The sequence below is a fragment of the Oncorhynchus mykiss genome, chromosome 7, assembly GCF_057628025.1.
Source record: "Oncorhynchus mykiss isolate SJ-2025 chromosome 7, ASM5762802v1, whole genome shotgun sequence".
NCBI lineage: Eukaryota > Metazoa > Chordata > Actinopteri > Salmoniformes > Salmonidae > Oncorhynchus > Oncorhynchus mykiss.
Genome location: NC_143028.1, coordinates 62177571 through 62199251, shown reverse-complemented (window position 1 = coordinate 62199251; position 21681 = coordinate 62177571). Strand labels below are relative to the sequence as shown.

The following is a 21681-nucleotide window of genomic DNA, read 5'->3' as shown; positions in this document are numbered from 1 at the left end:
TGTCAAAACAAACAATAAATGCCCTGTATTAATTATAGGTTGGAAAATGATATACTGTTGCTTGCATAGCCATCTAGTGACGGCTGTGCGTTTCTTAGCCACGTCTTAGTTGGGACAGAAGTGGTACCAATAAGAATGCCGGACACATTGCGCATGGGCAGAGAGAGGGTCCCAGCTTGCACAACTCAGTATGCTGTGCTTAAAGCACCGCATTATACCTCATACATGCTACAAAGACATCAAGGGATGTGGATAGCAAAAGCCCGTCTAGAAAAATATCTGTGCGCACTAGTTGCTGTGCATCACGTTGGAAAGGCTGTCATTATAATATGGTAAGTAAATTAATATTAATTATCTTATCTTAATGTTAGAATTTTTATCATGATTAGTAAGTATGATTAAAATTATTATTAGTAAGATTATGGTGATTATTATAATTAGTATATTATTAGTAGCCTATTAATATGGTTGATATTGATTGATTGCTGAATTGATTAGTCTAGTAATTGCACATATCATACATGTATTTATTCATTTATCCATGTTGATCTTTTTGCCACTGACTTGTAAAATGTAGGCTTATTTTTATTTGTATTTACCTAGAACATATCTCCCAGAGTCTACGCCTAATTGGGACACCTTACTATTGGATTTTACTTTGCCTTTGATAAGCCTACCGTCCAAGAGACAAACATGTAAACAGAACAAAACATCTTAATAAACTTTGCAATAATGGGAAATTATAAACAAATTAACAAGGAACAGATGAGGAGCCAACCAGTCACTTCACCGATGTCTGGTACTGGATAATAAGCAGTGTTTTTAGGCTCCAGGTGAAACACACTATGCAAACAGAGCGACGGAGCATCGTATAGTTCCAACATTTTCGTTTCACAAAAGTACATAGAACTACGTAGAAAACGGGGCTTGTGTAAGGTGGCGAGTTTACGCATGAATGATGGAGGACCTTCTGCGAGACCAAGACTTGTGGGCAATTGTAAATGATTCATGGACCAACTCGAGTCGGGGTGGAAACGAGACCAGAACTGGGAACCAGTCCATCGTGAACCCCTTGAAGCGGAACGAGGAGGTGGCCAAAGTGGAGGTGACCGTTCTTGTCCTAGTTCTGCTGCTCGCGATGGTCGGTAACATTTGCGTCCTTTTGGCTATCCATACGAGCAAGCACAGCCACTCTCGGATGTATTACTTCATGAAACACCTCAGTATTGCGGACCTGGTGGTGGCAATCTTTCAGGTCCTCCCGCAGCTTATATGGGACATTACATTCCGCTTCTACGGGCCGGACTTACTGTGCAGGCTGGTGAAGTACCTACAGGTTGTCGGGATGTTCGGGTCGACCTACATGCTTGTTCTAATGTCCATAGACAGATGTTTGGCGATATGTCAGCCGCTTCGCTCTCTGCACAAGAGGAAGGACCGTTTTTATGTGATTGCCTCTTGGATGCTTAGTCTGATTTTCAGTACCCCTCAAGTGTATATATTTTCGTTGAGGGAGGTGGGCAACGGAGTTTATGACTGTTGGGGAGACTTCGTGCAACCCTGGGGCGCCAAGGCGTACATTACATGGATTAGTCTTACAATCTACATAATTCCAGTGGCTATCCTAAGTCTTTGCTATGGCCTGATAAGTTTTAAAATATGGCAAAACTTTAAAATGAAAACCAGACGGGATCAGTGTATGTCTCTGACGCCGCGGGAGTACAAAGGCGCAGCGCTCTCTCGAGTGAGCAGCGTGAAGCTCATATCAAAAGCGAAGATCCGAACTGTCAAAATGACTTTTGTCATAGTCCTAGCTTATATTGTTTGCTGGACTCCTTTTTTCTTCGTACAAATGTGGTCGGCATGGGATCCTGCTGCACCCAGAGAAGGTAATTGTAAAGAGCTTTATGCATGAATTACACAGTGCTTTATTATGCATGGATGGGTTTATCAGGAGCACGTATAAACATAGCAATATTGCATAATGTAGATCAATTGTTGGCTCCATAAGCAGGGTTGTGCTGTTAGATCGCAGGAGAGCAGAGTATACACAGAGCTGGTAAAACTATTTCTGGAAAATTCATTCTGATTAATTACCACAAGAATGTCATGAAAAATAATAGAATGACAAACTACATGGCGGTCTAGAGGTAGGTAAATTGTGGTTTCTTCCCTGTCTTCTCTCTGGCAGTGGCAAGAATTATGAATAACTATTGGATATATCTATGCACTGCAGAGGCCCGTCAAAAAAATCCAAATTCACCGTGTGTCTGCCTTGATTTTCAAAAAACTCCACGGACCACATCTTGCGCAGTGGAACCCAGCACATTATGTGACCACTTGGTTACATGACACCGTTCTGCCGAGGACACCCAAACCAGAAAGGCTACCGCAAAGCCTAAGGAGCCTGACCCTCTCAGGGAGTTGCTGTAGCCCTGCTTGGCACATTTAACCTATTGGCTATTGGTTGAGACCCAGGCCCGTCCGGGTTAAACGGGTTAATGTGTCCAAAACAAAACTAATATTTCTTACATCTCCTAGATATAGGACAGACACTTCAAAACCTTATTCCCTATGATTTCTTTTTTTACTATCTTTTTTTACCATTTACTGCATAAATGTGTTATTCAATGTGTTTCCATGGGCTATAGCAGTAAAGGCCAAGTAAAGGTTTTTGTTATACCTAAAGGGGTCCTACATTTAAAAATCAAACAGCTAAATTATGATGGAGGCCACTGGGTACTCTCGAGCAGCTAGATGTTCTTTACCATTCGGCCATCAGATTTGCCACCAATGCTCCTTATAGGACATATCACTGCACTCTATACTCCTCTGTAAACTGGTCATCTCTGTATACCCGTCGCAAGACCCACTGGTTGATGCTCATTTATAAATCCCTCTTAGGCCTCACTCCCCCCTATCTGAGGTAACTACTGCTGCCCTCATCCTCCACATACAACACCTGTTCTGCCAGTCACATTCCTTTATAGGTCCCCAAAGCACACACATCCCTGGGTCACTCCTCTTTTCAGTTCGCTGCAGCTAGTGACCGGAACGAGCTGCAACAAACACTCAAACTGAACAGCTTCATCTCAATCTCTTCATTCAAAGACTCAATCATGGACACTCTTACTGACAGTTGTGGCTGCTTTGTGTGATGTATTGTTGTCTCTACCTTCTTGCCCTCTGTGCTGTTGTCTGTGCCCAATAATGTTTGTACCATGTTTTGTGCTGCTGCCATGTTGTGTTGCTACCATGCTGTGTTGTCATGTTGCTTCCTTGCTATGTTGTTGTCTTAGGTCTCTCTTTATGTAGTGTTTTCTCTCTTGTTGTGATGTGTGTTTTGTCCTATATTTATATTGTATTTATTTTTTATTTTCATCCCAGGCCACAGTTCTCATGCGCCAAAACTCAACAGAGCACACCAGGATATATATATATATATATATATATATATATATATATATATATATATATATATATATATATATAGTTTTTTTAACACCATCTGCTATAATTTGCTCACAAAACAGTAATTCAAGAAAATCAAAATGCATAGGCTATTCCCATGATGCAGTTTCATCAGTAAAACATGAAGAATTCACAATTGACAGTGATGATTACAATTAGGTATGCCTAAATTGGGGTTTGAGGGTATTAAACATTGAAAATGTCTTGACACAATAATGTGTGGGCTTAGCCAGATGTTGTAACTGTAGAGTGCATATTATGCATATTCTATATAATAATAGGCTATACAAAAACTATATATCTGTCGGTACAAACTTTGAGTGAGGAAATTATAATGTTTTACACTTTATTTTGCGCTTCCACACCTAAGAAAATAGCACCACGTCACTGTCCATCAGCCTGGTCTCATAGAGTAGACGTAACATAGTATATGTCAATCTGGGACACTCAAATTAGTGTGATATGTTACATTTGATATGGTTACATAAGACAGAAGTTTTACAGTAGACTTAAACAAATCTACTTTGAAATAAAAGTATACACCTCACACACATGGTTATGGGAATAAAAAAAGAAGACCCATGTACCATGTCAAATATACAGTTGAAATGTATTCCATTTGAGTTTTTATCCCAATATTACACTTCATATACAACACAGAAAACGGAAATATAAACAAACCCGTTTGACATAGAAACACTGGATTTTCAGCGTTTAAAAAAATGAATGTTTATTGAATATTAAATTATGAAATATATTAATAACATTCCACCCATGAGGCCACTAGAGGGAAATTTGGTCATTTGACTGCAGGAACTATGGCAAAAACGAAAGTATGGTGATTGGGCGGGTGTATAAGGCAAACATCTAGCAACCCAAAGGTTGCGTCTTTGATTCTTATCACGGACAAGTTTAGCATTTGCTACTTTGAAACTACTTAGCATGTTAGCTGGGCCGTTCAAGAATATAGGGAAGGGTACCGAAAACATTTCTGCATCATTGAAGGTCCCCAAGAACACAGTGGCCTCCATCATTCTAAAATGGAAGAAGTTTGGAACCACCAAAACTCTTCCTAGAGCTGGCTACCCGGCCAAATGGAGCAATTGGGGGAGAAAGCCATTGTCAAAGAGGTGACCAAGAACCCGATGGTCACACTGACAGAGCTCCAGAGTTCCTATGTGGTGATGGCAGAACCTTTCAGAAGGACAACCATCTCTGCAGCACTCCACCAATCAGGACTTTTTGGTAGAGCGGCCAAACGGAAGCCACTCTTCAGTAAAAGGCACAACAGCCCACTTGGAGTTTGCCAAAAGTCATCTAAAGGACTCTCAGACCATGAGAAACAAGATATTCTGGTCTGATGAAACCAGGATTGAACTCTTTGGCTTGAATGCAAAGCGTCACATCTGGAGGAAACCTGGCACCATCCCTATGGTGAAGCATGGTGGTGGCAGAGTCATGCTGTGTGGATGTTTTTCAGCGGCAGGGACTGGGAGACTAGTCACGATCGAGGGAAAGATGAACGGAGCAAAGTACAGAGCGATCCTTGATGAAAACCTGCTCCAGAGCACTCAGGATCTCAGACTGGGGCGAAGGTTCACCTTCCAACAGGACAACAACCTTAAGCACACCTCCAGACTGGGGCGGCAGGGTAGCCTAGTGGTTAGAGCGTTGGACTAGTAACCGGAAGGTTGCGAGTTCAAACCCCCGAGCTGACAAGGTACAAATCTGTCGTTCTGCCCCTGAACAGGCAGTTAACCCACTGTTCCCAGGCCGTCATTGAAAATAAGAATTTGTTCTTAACTGACTTGCCTGGTTAAATAAAGGTAAAAAAAAAAAAAAAAAAGACAACGCAGGAGTGGGTTCAGGACAAGCATCTGAATGTTCTTGAAGGGCCCAACCAGAGCCCAGACTTGAACCCAATCTAACCTTTAAGTTTGCAGTGACACATCCATAACCTGAGCGGAAACCAGATTGCATACCAGAGAGAATACTATAGACATCAAAAAAGCCAGTCAGTTGATTATTGACACGTTTTTCCAACAGTTTTGATAAACAGGGCAAAATAGAAATAGGCCTATAACTGTCACGGCTGGCTGAAGGACTGGACCAAGGTGCAGCATGGTAAGCGTACATTTTCTCTTTATTAAAAATCTTCCCACAAAACAGGAGGGGAAAAAGGGTACCTAAGTATGGTTCTCAATCAGAGACAACGATAGACAGCTGCCTCTGATTGAGAACCACACCCGGCCAAACACATAGAAATAGAAAATCATAGAACATAGACTGCCCACCCAAATCACACCCTGACCAAACCAAAATAGAGACATAAAACGCTCTCTACGGTCAGGGCGTGACAATAACAGTTAGGATCGGCTTGATCTCCCCCTTTAAAAAAATGCCGAACCGTGGCTGCCATCCAAGCAATGGGAACCTCCCCAGAGAGAAGAGGCAGGTTAAAAAAGGTTGGAGATAGGCTTGGCGATTACAGTGACAGCAACCTTAAAGAAGAAAGGGTATAAACCATCTGACCCATATGTTTTTTGGGGGTCAAGGTTAAGGAGCTCCTTTAGCACCTCAGACTCAGTGACAGCCTGCAGTGAGAAACTTTGTAGAGGGGCAGGGGGAAAAGAGGGAAGAGCATCAGGGCTAGTGACATTAGAAGGGGTGGGAGATAAACATTTGGACAGGCAAGGAGGCATGTCTGAGTCAAATAGAAATCCTGACTTAATGAAGTGGTGATTAAAAAGCTCAAGCATGTGCTTCTTGTCAGTAACAACCACATCAACAACTACAAGGGACATGGGCAGCTGTGAGGGGGAGGGTTTATTCTCAGAGTGGATCAAGCTGATTCTATACCAATTTACAGAGGCCAGGTCATGAAGGAAGGCTTACTATTTAAAGTTATTTAGCAAGCGTCTATGACACATCAGGACAGGTCGTTTCAATGAGCAGCATTACAAACACAGGCTGTTAAACGGTGATCACTAAGGTCATTACAGAAAACATCCAACTGATACCTATCAGGATTATTTGTGAGGAGAACATTGATGTGAGTAGTCTTTTCTGGATGTTTGGAGTCACATCTTGTGGGGTTGGTAATAATCTGAGAAAGATTTAGTAAATCCCATTGCTTTAGGACTTGGTCAGGTGGTTTAAGCATGTCCCCGCTTAGGTCATCTAGCAGGACGGATTCAGACAGTGTAAGGGGCCAGGAGTGTACTAACTGGACAGTTCTCTAAGTGTGATAGGACCAGTAATTGAATCACCGGATTCAGAGTGTTAGATGTTACATACTCTGACGCCTTGTAGTTTTGTTTTTTTCACTCACAAATGAGTCCTGATTGAACCCTCTGTAGGACCTTCGGTAGATTACTTTAGGGCCAGACTTTGGTATTTTAGTTTTCCTAGTGAGTGAGTCCTGATTGAACCCCCTGTAGGACCTTCGGTAGATTACTTTAGGGCCAGACTTTGGTATTTTAGTTTTCCTAGTGAGTGAGTCCTGATTGAACCCTCTGTAGGACCTTCGGTAGATTACTTTAGGGCCAGACTTTGGTATTTTAATTTTCCTAGTGAGTGAGTCCTGATTGAACCCTCTGTAGGACCTTCGGTAGATTACTATAGGGCCAGACTTTGGTATTTTAATTTTCCTAGTGAGTGAGTCCTGATTGAACCCTCTGTAGGACCTTCGGTAGATTACTTTAGGGCCAGACTTTGGTATTTTAGTTTTCCTAGTGAGTGCAACCAAGTTATGATCACTACAACCTAGTGCCACTGATACAGCTTTAGAACAATGTTCAGCCATGTTAGTAAAAATGTGATCAATTCAAGTTGACGATGTGATACCGGACCTATTAGTGAACGTTCTGGTTGGTAAGGTCACGACTTCCACCGAAGGTGGCTCCTCTTCCTGTTCGGGGCGGCGCTCGGCGGTCGTCATCGCCGGTCTACTAGCTGCCACTGATCCTTTTTCCTTTTATTTTGGTTATGTTTGTTTTGTGTTTCACCTGGTTTCATTTTGGTTAATTAGGGGGGTGTTTAATCTCACCATTTCCTTTGGGTTTTTGTGCGGGATTGTTTTCGTTTGACTGTCAGTGAGTTTTGCGTTGCATTTTCTTTAGTTCATTTTTAACAGGTGGTTTTTCCCTGGACTGTGTCTGAGTGTGGTTTTGTGGCTACTGTTGTAGTACGGTGTCCTGTTATTTTGTACTTGTTTAAATAAACAACCTTCCTTCAGAACTTGTTTCTCCTGCGCCTGACTCCACACACACTTCTCCTTGGGGAGATCTGACAGGTAATGCCATAACTTGCGTCAGGTTATATACATTGGCAACATAAATACGTTTCTTTCTCATTGGAAAGTTGGTGTTACAAAAAAAATCTATATTCATAGCTCCCTGTCTATTGCTCCTCCTAACTCCTAGGGAGGGAGGGTGAACAATCAGTTTGTCAATCCTCAAGTATGCTATGTCACCTTGTTCTCTTACAGCCTTCATGGCTGGTATTAGTTAGTTTCTTCTTTGACAGACTGCATAGGGAAATCCTAATTTAAGGCATTTGGCTTTTTCAAGGACTGCAATCCTTGAACCTGAGGAATCTCACTAAAAATAGCCTGGGTCTGGTTTTATTGGCATCACCAGTGCCCCCTGGTTTTCCCAGACCAATGAGCATGTTCCAGATCAATCTGTTGATCCAATTGTAGCTCTTCAGAAAACTGCTTTCGAACTATGATATTTATGTGTCTGTAACTTTCTCACTCATCATTATTCACAAAGATTGTCAAATAATATTGGTCTTTTAAATTGTTCCTGTTCTGACCCTTCATGTGATATGCTATAGGCCGAGTGTCAAGGCTCAGGAGTAGACCCAAGTGCAGACAGCTTTGAAATAACAAAAGTTTATTACAAAAACAGGGGGGCAGGAAACAACAGATCACGGGCAGGCAGAGGTCAGTAGTCCAGAGCTGAGTCCAAAAGGTACACAACGGCAAGCAGGCTTCAGGGCATTTAGAGGTCAGTAATCAAGGGTGGTATGGCAAGGTACAGAACGACAGGCAGGCTCAGGGTCAGGGCAGGCAGAATGGTCAAAACCGGAAAAGCTAGAAAACAGGAACTGGAGCCAGTCAGGAGCACCGGAAAAACCTCTGGTATGCTTGACGAAACAAAGCAAACTGGCAACAGACAAACAGAGAACGCATGTATAAGTACACTGGGGAAAATGGGGAAGATGGGCGACACCTGGAGGGGGGTGGAGACAAGCACAAAGACAGGTGAAACAGATCAGACCAGAATAAATGGTTGTGAAAGCCAATTATTTTTATTATATGCCTTATTCTTATCATATTATGTACTTCCTGATACATTTTGATGACAATATGATGAATGTTGTATATAATCCTATCGCTATGACCACGAAAAGGTTTGAATGAGACTATTCCCCTAACCTTATTCTTTCAATAAAGTTTTTGTTTCATTAAAATTATATTACTTGTTTATGTATTTCCTTATCATATGTATCACATATGCAGACTTGTGTTTAATATAAGAAAAGTGCTTGATCAAGGAACATACAGAAAAATGCCATCGGTCACTAAAACAGCTGTAAGTTGTTCTCAGTAAAAGGTATTTATATTCTGATTGCAAATGTTCAAACCTTCCAAACCAAGGAAGACTCAATATGCTTAAGGTTTTTCTCTATCTTCATTAGAAAGTTGTGTAAATGGCAGTTGTTTAGGAAAAAAGCATACACTTGAATATATATAAAACACTTTCACAGGTGTTATTACTTGACTGATTACAATTTGATTGACGGTATGTCATCATTTGAAAGGGCTGTTTGTCAGCTTTCAAAATGTGTATTATGTTTTCATATATGGTTTTACACCAGCAAATTATACTCATTAATGCACACGGCGGTCATGATCCATTATCTAAAATTAGTGTTAGCCACCTATCCACCTAGCTACTGTTAGCCACAACAAATGGTAATTCTTTACAAATAAAACGTTTTGCAAATTTGTAACATATTGTATGAATTGAAATTGGTAAACATATTGTACGAATTGAAATTGGTAAAATATCATACAAATTGTAATTTGTAACATATCATACAAAATGGATGATGGACATCCACAAATGAATACATACCATATGAAATGTAACATGTCATACCAATTGGACTGTCTATTTACTCTACCCCTGAGTCCAGGTTGGCTCCATACATTATGCACACACATATGCTATGTAGAGTGAAAAAAGTGAAAGAACCCCCTCTAGTGTGCCCGGCAAAATTAAGCGTAATTGCAAAACAAGTAAGGGAGGCATGGAGAGTGACATGAGCTGTTATCCTCCTGTTTTTTAATTTAGTTTTAGTAGTTGGGAATTAGTTGGGGAATGTCTTGTGTTAGACATATTGTGCTCTTGTCTCTCTCCTGGTGCTATTTGTCCAGTGGTGTGTATCCAAGGAAAGCCAGACATCGACTCTCTCTGTGTTTCACAATTCTCCTTCAATTTGGAAGAGGCTGAATGCATCTCACCGGAGAAAGCATCCAAGCGAAACAGCGCCCTTCTGTCTCTGTATGTGTTGCCCATCTATCTGATGCTCTCTGGTCAAAAAGAGAATGCCATTTTTGCTGCCGGTAGCATTGATTAATACCATTTTCAAAATAATAGCCAATCAGCGTTGAGCTAAACTGAGCAAGCCCAAATGTGAATGGTCCTGGCGCACCAAAAAAAAGGGAAGCCCGTTTGGATTTGGCTTCAGGCCAAACACACAGTAGTGGTGCGTTGGTAAAATCATTGGGTAAGCCCAGACATAAAATAAGCCATATTACAACCTATGTGTTGTGATAATTGTGTTGTTTGCTCTATAACCTGTTAGTTCATATGCCTTTCCACCGTGATATTATATAGGCCTGAGGCCCAAAATAATTTCAACCCCACCTTGGTTACATCACAAAACCGGAGAGCAAACTATGTCCAGTGAAGTCACAAAACTGTAGCGCAAACTATGTCCGGTGAAGTCACAAAACCGGAGAGCTGAAGGTACCACGTTCATCTGTGAAAACAATAGTACGCAAGTATAAACACCATGGGACCACGCAGCCGTCATACCGCTCAGGAAGGAGAAGCTTTCTATCTCCAGGAGATTAACGTACTTCGGTGCGAAAAGTGCAAATGAATCCCAGAACAATAGCAAAAGACCTTGTGAAGATGCTGGAGGAAACAGGTACAAAAGTATCTATATCACAGTAAAACGAGTCCTATATCGACATAACCTGAAAGGTCGCTCAGCAAGGAAGAAGCCACCAGCCTCCAATGACCATCGTTATGTTTGGAAGAAAAAGGGGGAAGCTTGCAAGCCGAAGAACACCATCCCAACCGTGAAGCACGGGGGTGGCAGCATCATATTGTGTGGTGCTTTGCTGCAGGAGGGACTGGTGCACTTCACAAAATAGATGGCATCATTAGGCAGGAAAATTACGTTATAAAATTATGTGTATATATAATTTTTTAAAAATTTATTTTACCCCTTTTTCGTGGTATCCAATTGTTTTTTAGTAGCTACTATCTTGTCTCATCGCTACAACTCCCGTATGGGCTTGGGAGAGACAAAGTTTGAAAGTCATGCATCCTCTGATACACAACCCAACCAAGCCGCACTGCTTCTTAACACAGTGCGCATCCAACCCGGAAGCCAGCCGCACCAATGTGTCGGAGGAAACACCATGCACCTGGCAACCTTGTACCTGTTTCCTCCAGCATCTTCACAAGGTCCTTTGCTATTGTTCTGTGATTCATTTGCACTTTTCGCACCGATTTCTGAAACCTTGCTCCATTTCCTGAAACCATTAAACACAAAACCTCATCTTCAAGCACTATTTACATAACCTCTGACTCCTCTTGCAAAATGAAACATTCGCCTCAAAACAGTTTTACCTGTGTTCAAAATCAAACACTGCTCTCAAATCATAAACAAAGTGATCAAAATGATATACACTCTCAAGCAGTCAGTAAACAATACACAGAAAAATAGAAAACACATTGTTCAAAACATACAATTCTCGGGGAGAAGTACATTTTTAATCAAAATAAATATTCATATTTTCCATCATTGTCCTTTGATGATCTCACATCATTTGAAACAGGTTAAATCCATTTTGAGTGGTTGTGTTCAATCAATGACATATGTTCTCTATTTGTATTTGATTGTTGCCACTTGTGTTTACCAGTATGGATGACATGTGCATTAGAGTGCAGAATGTGTTTTGAGAATGAGAACATGTTTAGAGTTTTGCTGAAAAGTCTAAGTGAGATCTGCAAATTGTGTTTTATCATGTAAAATGGTTTAAGGTATTGACAACAGACTGCATAATTAGCTAAATGAGTCCAGGCAACTGAGAACTTTGTTCAGCCAATGGGCTTTAGTGTTTTAGCAATTGAGAAAAACTGTAAGACATGGGTACATGCATGTCGTTCCATGCTGAATTATAATTGACACCTGGCTGTTCAGCTCCCAACTGTACTATCAGATTGTCAGTTCATTGAGTCCTATTCATAGAAATATACACTCTTAGAAAAAATAGTTATTCATCTGTCCCCATAGGAGAACCATTTTTGGTTCCATGTAAGACCCCTCTGTGGAAAACGGTTCTCTGTGGAACCAAAATGGTTCTACCTGGAATCAAAAACGGTTCTTCAAAGGGTTCTCCTATGGGGAGAGTAATTTAGGCATTCTATTTCTCGAGTTGTACTGAGGATTAGGTACTGCTGCAATCTTCTTTAGGATCAAATCACTTCAATACCAGATATAGTTTTCCTTTGAGGCCGTGTGTCCTATATGTCTTTATAGCCTAAAGTATATTCAACAGTCTGTAAAATGAAGGAGAGGCTATGGAGAGAAAGAGAGAGAAAGAGAGAGAGAGACAGGAAGAGAGAGAAAGAGAGAGAGAGCGAGAGAGAGAGAAGCTGTCAGCAGGTCTCATCTTCAACCCAGGCTCTGATCATAACTCATGCAGACAGGGAGTGGGAGGGAAGATGTACACACTCACTTTATCACCCTCACATACAGTACTGTATAGGGAATGGAAAACTTCCATTATTCTTTCTATAATTCCTTTGCTTATTTAGGTGTTATATACATTATATGCTTAGGAAACTAAAGAGTTGAAAGTTCTCTGATGATGGTGGATTAAATTGCAAGCCCACTTGATGCATTTGATAGGGTCCATTATTATGTTATTTATTATTAATTAACTGCATCCAATTTCATAAATGTATGTACTTTTCCCCCAGAGACCAAAAATGATTTATTACTTGCTGATCTTTTCATGAATTAAATAACACTCACTTCATCAGACTAGTTTATTGGTACGTACAACAGCTTACTGGTACATACAGTGCCTTCAGAAAGTATTCAGACCCCTTGACTTTTTCCACATTTTGTTACGTTACAGCCTTATTCTAAAAAGGATTAAAGAAAACTTTTTCCTCAGCAATCTACACACAATACCTCATAATGACTGTCACGCCCTGGTCAAAGTATTTTGTGTTTATCTTCATTTATTTGGTCAGGCCAGGGTGTGGCATGGTTTTTTTATGTGGGGTGTTTTGTCTTGGGATTTTCGTACGTATTGGGATTGTGGCTTAGTGGGGTTTTCTAGGTAAGTCTATGGCTGTCTGAATTGGTTCTCAATTAGAGGCAGGTGCTTATCGTTGTCTCTGATTGGGAACCATATTTAGGCAGCCATATTCTTTGAGTGTTTTGTGGGTGATTGTTCCTGTCTCTGTGTTTGTTGTTACCAGATAGGCTGTATAAGTTTTCACGGTCCGTTTGTTGTTTTTGTATTGTTCATTTTTTGTGTTCATTAAACATGTATCAAAAATACCACACTGCATTTTGGTCCAACTCTCCTTCACCCGAAGAAAGCCGTAACAATGACGAAGCAAAAACTTGTTTTTAGACATTTTTGCTAATTACTAAAAAATAAAAAACAGAAAAACAGCCTCTAAAAAGGGAAATGGCGACAGTGACTTGTTTTGTTCTTGATTATGATTTATAACTATTCAGACCATTTGCTATGAGACTCGAAATTGAACTCGGGTGCATCCTGTTCCCATTGATCATCCTTGAGATGTTTCGAAAACTTGATTAGAGTCCACCTGTGGTAAATTCAATTGATTGGAAATTATTTGGAAAGGCACACACCTGTCTGTATAAGGTCCCACAGTTGACAGTGCATATCAGAGCAAAAACCAAGCCATGAGTTCAAAGGAATTGTCCATAGAGCTTTGAGACAGGATTGTGTTGAGGCACAGATCTTGGGAAGTATACCAAAACATTTCTGCAGCATTGAAGGTCCCTAAGAACACAGTGGCCTCCATCATTCTTAAATGGAAGAAGTTTGGAACCACCTGGACTCTTCCTAGAGCTGGCTACCCAGCCTAACTGAACAATCGGGGGAGAAGGGCCTTAGTCAGGGAGGTGACCAAGAACCCGATAGTCACTCTGAGAGAGCGCTAGAGTTCTTCTGTGGAGATGGGAGAAACTTCCAGAAGGACAACCATATCTGCAGCTCTCCACCAATCAGACCTTTATGGTAGAGTGGCCAGACGGAAGCCACTCCTCAGTAAACGCACGATTAGCCCACTTGGAGTTTGCCAAAGGTACCTAAAGACTCTCAGACCATAAGAAAGAAGATTCTCTGGTCTGATGAAACCAAGATTGAACTCTTTGGCCTGAATGCCAAGTGTCATGTCTGGAGGAATCCTGGCACCATCCCTGCGGTGAAGCATGGTGGAGGCAGCATCATGCTGTGGGGATGTTTTCAGCGGCAGGGACTGGGAGACTAGTCAGGATCGAGGGAAAGATGAACGGATTAAAGTACAGAGAGATCCTTGATGAAAACCTGCTCCAGAGCGCTCAGGACATCAGACTGGGGCGAATCGGACTTGAACCCGATTGAACATCTCTGAAGAGAATTAAAAAAAATAGCTGTGCAGCAACACTCCCCATCCAACGTGACAGAGCTTGAGAGGATCTGCAGAGAAGAATTGGAGAAACTCCTCAAATACAGGTGTGCCAAGCTTGTAGCGTCATACCCAAGAAGACTTGAGGCTATAATTGCTGACAAAGGGGCTTCTACAAAGTCCTATCTGAATACTTATGTAAATGTGATATTTCAATTTTTGCTTTGTCATTATGGGGTATTGTGTGTAGATTGATGAGGGGGAAAAAACTATTGAATCAAATTTAAAATAAGGATGTAACATAATAGCATTTGGAAAAAGTCAACGAGTCTGAATACTTTCCGAATGCTCTGTACAATTGAAGGCAATAGACAACTTCTCTGATAGGAAACGGCCCATGTTGCATCGATATTAGTCAAAATTGACTACAAAGTGTAAATAGGATAATTTTGGTCATAAATTCAGTCTCATCCAAAACAGAGATTTGTTAGTGAGTTTATCATGATTTACTTTTGAGGGTTGGGTTTTCATTTTGACAATGCTCACTTGTCCACATAGGGATGCAAAGCTGCATTGATTGTGCTTTTTCCATTCCTACTGCAGAACACAGACAGTGAGATAGACCTGACCATCAGAGCAGAGGATCTGACTTTCTTTACATACGACATTATGTTGAATATGTTTTAACTTATAAATACTGCACCAAACTTGAGGAAGTAGTACTGGCTTTGTTCCTATGGTGTCTCATGGGAGACAAACATCAGTAACTGCCACATCGAACCACATCCCCCAAGACTGAATTGAAATTAGCCTTTTTTTTTTTTGTCCATCACCCGTCATGGTTCCATCTATATCTCTGTTCCCATATGGCAGTGGGGGTTTCCCTTTCCTTTCCTCCATTCCAGCAATATGTAAGACACACCACAGCCAGGCCAGGGATCACTATGATTTGTTGATTTGTTTTGTTCTAGAAAGCCAGCTACCTTCACTCTTAAGAGTGGAGGTGTTTTCAGCTGCTGCTCTCCGAAGGAGATTAAAGGGTCCCACTGTTCAGCAAGAATAGGAGCAAGACAAGACAGCCTGACGGCTGATGGGACATTGGCTGATTTGGACATAGGACAGATGCAGGCCCAATTCATGGCCGGACAGTAGGCCAGAGACTTTTAATATGTGGAAATGTAAATGTGCAACGTGTGCTAACTTTACGGTTTTCTGTACTGCATGTAATATATTGTGTGTTTGTGTATTTGTATGCTGACGTCACAAAATAAATGTCCATGTAAATGGACAATAAAATATACATCATATCATACTATATCTAAGAAGAGCAGAGGCATTTGGAAGGAGAGAGAGAGAGAGAGAGAGAGAGCTAGATTGAGATGGTGGAAGTTCTATCTCAAACCTATGCCGATTCTGTTCACTTTAAACTCATTTAGTGAAATGTCAGATCGCCAGTAGGGATTCATCTAATGGCTTCAAAGGTCACAGTACATACACACACTGTCCTTCCCGCATCAGTGTCTTATTGAGTTTTTTTTTTTTCTCACACTAAACATTGCTTCGTTGGGTACCCAAATTCATTGGGTACTACATTCATGTAGTGCAAGAAGAATGGTGTTTTTGACTTAAACCGGAACTCCGGTTACCGGGTTTGGTTAAACAGTGCCCCAGATGCCTGGAGACAATAATGTCAGATTATGGTTTGCTGTTTGTGAATTACAAGATGATGGTTGTTGTGGATGAATGCCTGCCAAAATATAGCAGTTTATCGAAAACAGATTGTTATTGCTCCTTCAAGATTGGAAGTTTGAATGCACATCAAAATTGACAATCAAGCAATTGCTATTGAAATGAACTACGGTGCAAAGATTGCACTGTAACAATTTGCAGTCAAGGCAACAAGTATATATTTCGACAAGGAGAAATATTTGTACTTTCTATACTGTAGTTACCATATTGTGTTTTGCATTGGTAAAAGCTGTGATAGACTTATCGTATCTACAATGCATATTGAAAGTTGTCGGCAGTTGAAAATTTACTTCAATGTCTCTTTCCTTCTCTCTCTCTATCCTAGATGTGGCGTTTATCATTGCCATGTTACTGGCCAGCCTGAACAGCTGCTGTAACCCGTGGATCTATATGTTCTTCGCTGGCCACCTGTTTCACGACCTGATGAGGTGCTTTGTCTGCTGCTCCTCACAGTACCTGAAGGCCTCACGGTGCGGAGGATTTGACCACCAGCAGAGCCGCAGGAGCATTTCCACCTACGTCGTCAAGGACCATAGCAGTCAGAGGAGCGTCACTCACACCTCCAGCACATGAGGAGTGAGGACCATGGAGGAGATGAGTTGGGGTGGGACAGGTTCTCCCTACCCCCGAAAGCCATTCTTTATACCAGTCAGAGGAGCATCACACAGCCCTTCAGTTCATAAGGACCATGGGAACACCAGAAGAGGCCTGGTGTGAGGTACTCTCTAACCTTCAATGACCTTCTCCATCACACAGACTCTAGAGGAGTACCATGAGAGGAGAGGGGGGTGGTCGGGGACCCTCTACCCCCTAATGGACTTAAGCCCTATTCGCACTGGACTAGTATTACTATAGAACGTCAGTTATGTAATTATTACCCTAGAATGTCTGTTTTTCCAGTGGACGATTCAGACAGGATTAGTTTTACCATCTGCCCCCTGTATTTTTTTCTCATTCATATGATGGAAGCCTGGAGGCTGTTCTAGGCATGAAGATATTTAAACTCGTCTAGGGATAGGTCTCTTCAGGGTATCTGGCCACCCTCAGTTCGAAAGTCAAAATAATATCAATAAGAACCATGAACTGTGTACAGATATCTAATTAACTAACATATTTGACAATTTATTATTGAATGGGCAGAATATCATCTGGGCATAGGGAAAGTTGATATATGACAAAACAGGTCATTCATTTGTAGGCTACGTGTATAGCACTTTGTTTAAAGCATCAATTTGTTCCCATGTTCTTCCCAAACTGCGTGCAGCACCTATTAAACTCTGTAATATCCCTCAAAACACAGGGATGTCGATTCACACGGGATAAGTAGATTTTTGGGGTTGGAATAATAACCTCCCCACCAAGTAAAAATGACTGGCATGGCAGATTCGGATGGGACTAAATTTATGTTGTTTTGTACTCGTGCATTTAATTACATTACCCTATCTCCCCCAGTGAAACGAATCCTGTCTGAATAGGGATTTAGACCTTCACCACACAGACCTTCACCACACATACCTTCACCATCATCCAGGGAAGTGGAGTTTGTCTGGGCCAGGTACCAGCCAGAGGAGCATCACACAGACCTCCAGCACATGATGACCATGGAGAGAGGTTGAGTTGGGTATTCTCTAAACCTAATAGACCTTCTTCATGTAAGGTTGGAGGGGGGCCAGGTACTCTCTAATCAAGACATTCATCCAAGGCCGCAGAGTTGGGTTGGACTGGTACCCTGTAAGCCAAAAAGAGACCTTCTGCGTGCAAAGATCTGCAGTGGGGTTGGCCAGGTACTCTCTACTCCTGACACAAACCTTCATCGTGTAAAGAACAGGAGTGGGTGGGCAGATACCCTGTAAGAAACCTTGAAAGATACCCTCAACATTTGAGGGACAGGACTGGGGTGGCCAGATACCCTGAAAGAGACCTTAAGAGAGACCCTCAACATTTAAGGGACAGGACTAGGGTGGCCAGATACCCTGAAATAAACATAAAAAAAGACTCTAAACATTTAAGGGACAGGACATGGAGTGGCCAGATATCTTAAGAGACTTACATCATGCAAAGCCCCACAGAAGGTTGTCCAGGATGTACCCTCTACCCCTCACATAGGTCACCATGTAACACCCAAAGGAGGAATCCATTACGTAACTCTCCACTCCACACATAATACTCAAGCCCTGGAAGTGGGTTATCTTAACATGGTCATTTTGGGGGTGAACTTGTGTCTCTATCTCCATGGCACACCCTTTCAAGACCATCCACTAGTGATTTCACTATATCCATCGTGTCCCTCTAGAATAGATTATCACCCCCCCCCCCCCCCCCCACACACACACACACTTAATTAAGCTCCTACTGTAGTTACACTCTCCTGCACTTTAACCAAAATCCCTCTAAAATGTAAATTGTATGTGGAATATATTTATTTTGCCCTTAGGTTCTGTCAAGTTATGATATACCTTTGTAGCACAGATATACATTTCTGGTTTTATTTCAGTTCTACAGAGCATACAGCTGTGGATCAGGTTGTCAGTCAGTGTGTTACCATAACTCAAATGATTTATTCTTTACCTGTATGTCCTTTTTTCAGGAAAAGACATACAGGCGCAACCTTTTCCCCTCCTGCCTCTTCCCCAGCAAAAAGGTTGTATTGGATTCTTATTATGTTTTCTAACACCTGATATACAATTTGTTTCTACACACAGCTCTGTGACTCTAAATATTTCTCAGGTCTAGGTAGAGAGCAGAGCTTTTTAGCAGAGCTTTTTAGCAGAGCTTGTTCACAACAAGCTGACCTTTCAGTCACCACAATAACAAAATGGGAAATAGAAATAGAATGAAGTTTCACAAACCTATTGTCTTGGTGACCTTACTGCTCAGTCAAGGATATTGCATTGTTATTGATCTCTACACAGAGAGATGTTAGATTATATTGCCTATATCTTCAGACCATGGAGGGGATATTAAAGACTTTATTGTTTATTGACTTTATTGTTATTTTTCTAAGGCTGTGTGTCCCAAATGGCACCCTATTCCCTACAGTGCACTACATTTGACCAGGGCCTATAGGGTTCCGGTCAAAAGTAGTGCACTATATAAGGAATAAGGTGCCATAAAATGTATTCGATAGACAAATAACAATGAAGTATCTTTGATATCCCCAAAGCTACAGGCATACTGTAGCTTTGTAAAATTAGAAAATGTGGACTAAATTTTAAATGTGCTCCAACACTATTGGCTGTGTCTTTCTTCTTTATCATTGTGTGGGTGATTAGATAAACGCAGATGTTCATTTGTGTATATATGTATCCTCTCATTCACATTCACCTTTCCGATTTATACCTAACTGTGTTCACAATATATTCAGAAAGTAAAGATTCTCCCTTTGTATCAACAATTTCTTTGAATGTAAGTATATTAAATGTATCACTAATGTATGATAAAAAAAATAAAACATTTGTGTCTCCAAAATGTTCAGTTATGCATAGATAGAGGAGCTTGGTCCATCCATACTAAATCATTTAAGCAGTCAGATTGATGTCAGTATAATTATCAAAGGTGTCACATTTTTGAAGGTCTTGGATTACTCAAGTCCTGTCAATGTCTATGATTCAGATCAAGTCACTCCCTGTGAGGGAGCTGAGAACAGCAAGCAGAGGATGGACAACTTGCCCTGTAGTTCCTCCTAGTGGCCAGAAAGGTTTGTAGGTCTTTCAGAAAAGTGTGGTTACAGTCAGAAGGTATAACCCAGACACGTCACAAAGGCTATAAGCATCCATTGAAGCGTCAGTTTAGAATGTTTTCTCACCATATGGAACTAGGTGAAACGTTTTATGTTGCCAAACCTAGAATATGTTACGAACACAGCGCAAGTTTTATAGACTTGACACTTTGCCAAAGTAAAAAAAAAAAGGCATTGTTTAGGAGTGCAAGGTCGAATTGAGTTTGTGCGCACACGCACTTCACAGACGAGGGGTTCCCTAACGGAAATATGCAAATATATGCTACAACACAGAAATAGGATCTCTCTAGCTCATGCTTGGCTTTGCCCACCTCCTTGCTTGTTCTGCCCACTATGCATTATCATCATCATTATTATCATTTCTCCTACTGCAAACGACACAGACAAATTATCTTGGGTTAATTATAAATATCTTTCAGTGGGCTTTCTCTGTAGCTGGGATGTGTTCACCAGGGCACGTAACGGAACATGCTTTAAAACATTTTGAAATGTAAATCTAAAATTCATGTTTCCTACTGGACAAGGTTAGGTAGTCACTCCCTGTTTCAATCCATTTTCTTCCATTTGATGCCTAATGAACACGACCCTGGTGTCGGTTATAACCTTTGTGTTTACAGATCCATGTCTGGAGTGTACCTTGGAGTGATGACGCTTTTTTAAATGTTTAAAGTAGAGGATTTAATGGTGTATCTTTAGATCAGAAAACAGAATATTCCTCCTCATTTGTTGATACGTTAGATGGGATGAATAAAACCAAACTGGGCATCTTTTTACAGGTAATCTCTCGATCATCTGATTCTTCTTTGACTTGGATAAACATGCTGTGAATTCCTATATATTGCAATTCCATATCACACACACATGCAGTGGAAGTCGGAGGTTTACATACACTTTAGCCAAATACATTTAAACTCAGTTGTTCACAATTCCTGACATTTAATCCTAGTAAAAATTCTCTGTCTTTGGTCAGTCAGGATCACCACTTTATTTTAAGAATGTGAAATGTCAGAATAATAGTAGAGAGAATGATTTATTTCAGCTTTTATTTCTTTCATCACATTACTTAAGCCATTTTGCCACAACTTTGGAAATATGTTTGAGGTCATTGTCCATTTGGATGAACCATATGCGACCAAGCTTTAACTTCCTGATTGATGTATTGAGATGTTGCCTCAACATATCCATATAATTTTCATCCTTCATGATGCCATCTATTTTGTGAAGTGCACCAGTCCCTCCTGCAGCAAATCACCTCCACAACATGATGCTGCCACCCCCGTGCTTCATGGTTGGGATGGTGTTCTTCGGCTTGCAAGCCTCCCCCTTTTTCCTCCAAACATAACGCTGGTCATTATGGCCAAACAGTTCTATTTTTGTTTAATCAGATGAGAGGACATTTCTCCAAAAAGTATGATCTTTGTCCCCATGTGCAGTTGCAAACCGTAGTCTGGCTCTTTTCTGTCGGTTTTGGAGCAGGGGCTTCTTCCTTGTTGAGCGGCCTTTCAGGTTATGTCGTTATAGGACTCGTTTTACTGTGGTTTATATAGTTTTGTACCTGATTCCTACAGCATCTTCACAAGGTCCTTTGCTGTTGTTCTGGGATTGATTTGCACTTTTCGCACCAAAGTACGTTCATCTCTATGAGACAGAACGCATCTCCTTCCTGAGCGGTATGACAGCTGCGTGGTCCCATGGTGTTTATACTTGCATACTGTTGTTTGTACAGATGAACGTGGTACCTTCAGGCATTTGGAA

At 41.1% G+C, this 21681-nt stretch overlaps 1 protein-coding gene across 1 annotated transcript; it reads left to right on the top strand.

Moving 5' to 3' along the window:
- Nucleotides 1-847: 847 nt before the first annotated feature.
- LOC110528335 (oxytocin receptor B) lies at nt 848-16868 on the top strand. Its single transcript, XM_021610325.3, has 2 exons — nt 848-1889; nt 16513-16868. The coding sequence occupies exons 1-2, from the start codon at nt 956-958 to the stop codon at nt 16758-16760; spliced, it is 1182 nt and encodes a 393-aa protein (XP_021466000.2). The 5' UTR covers nt 848-955; the 3' UTR covers nt 16761-16868.
- The last annotated feature ends 4813 nt before the right edge of the window (nt 16869-21681 follow it).

Coding starts and splice junctions, on each gene's coding strand:
- LOC110528335 (XM_021610325.3), top strand. CDS start 956: ATGATGGAGGACCTTCTGCGAGACCAAGACTTGTGGGCAATTGTAAAT. Junction 1,890..16,512: donor TCCTGCTGCACCCAGAGAAG/GTAATTGTAAAG, acceptor TCTCTATCCTAG/ATGTGGCGTTTATCATTGCC.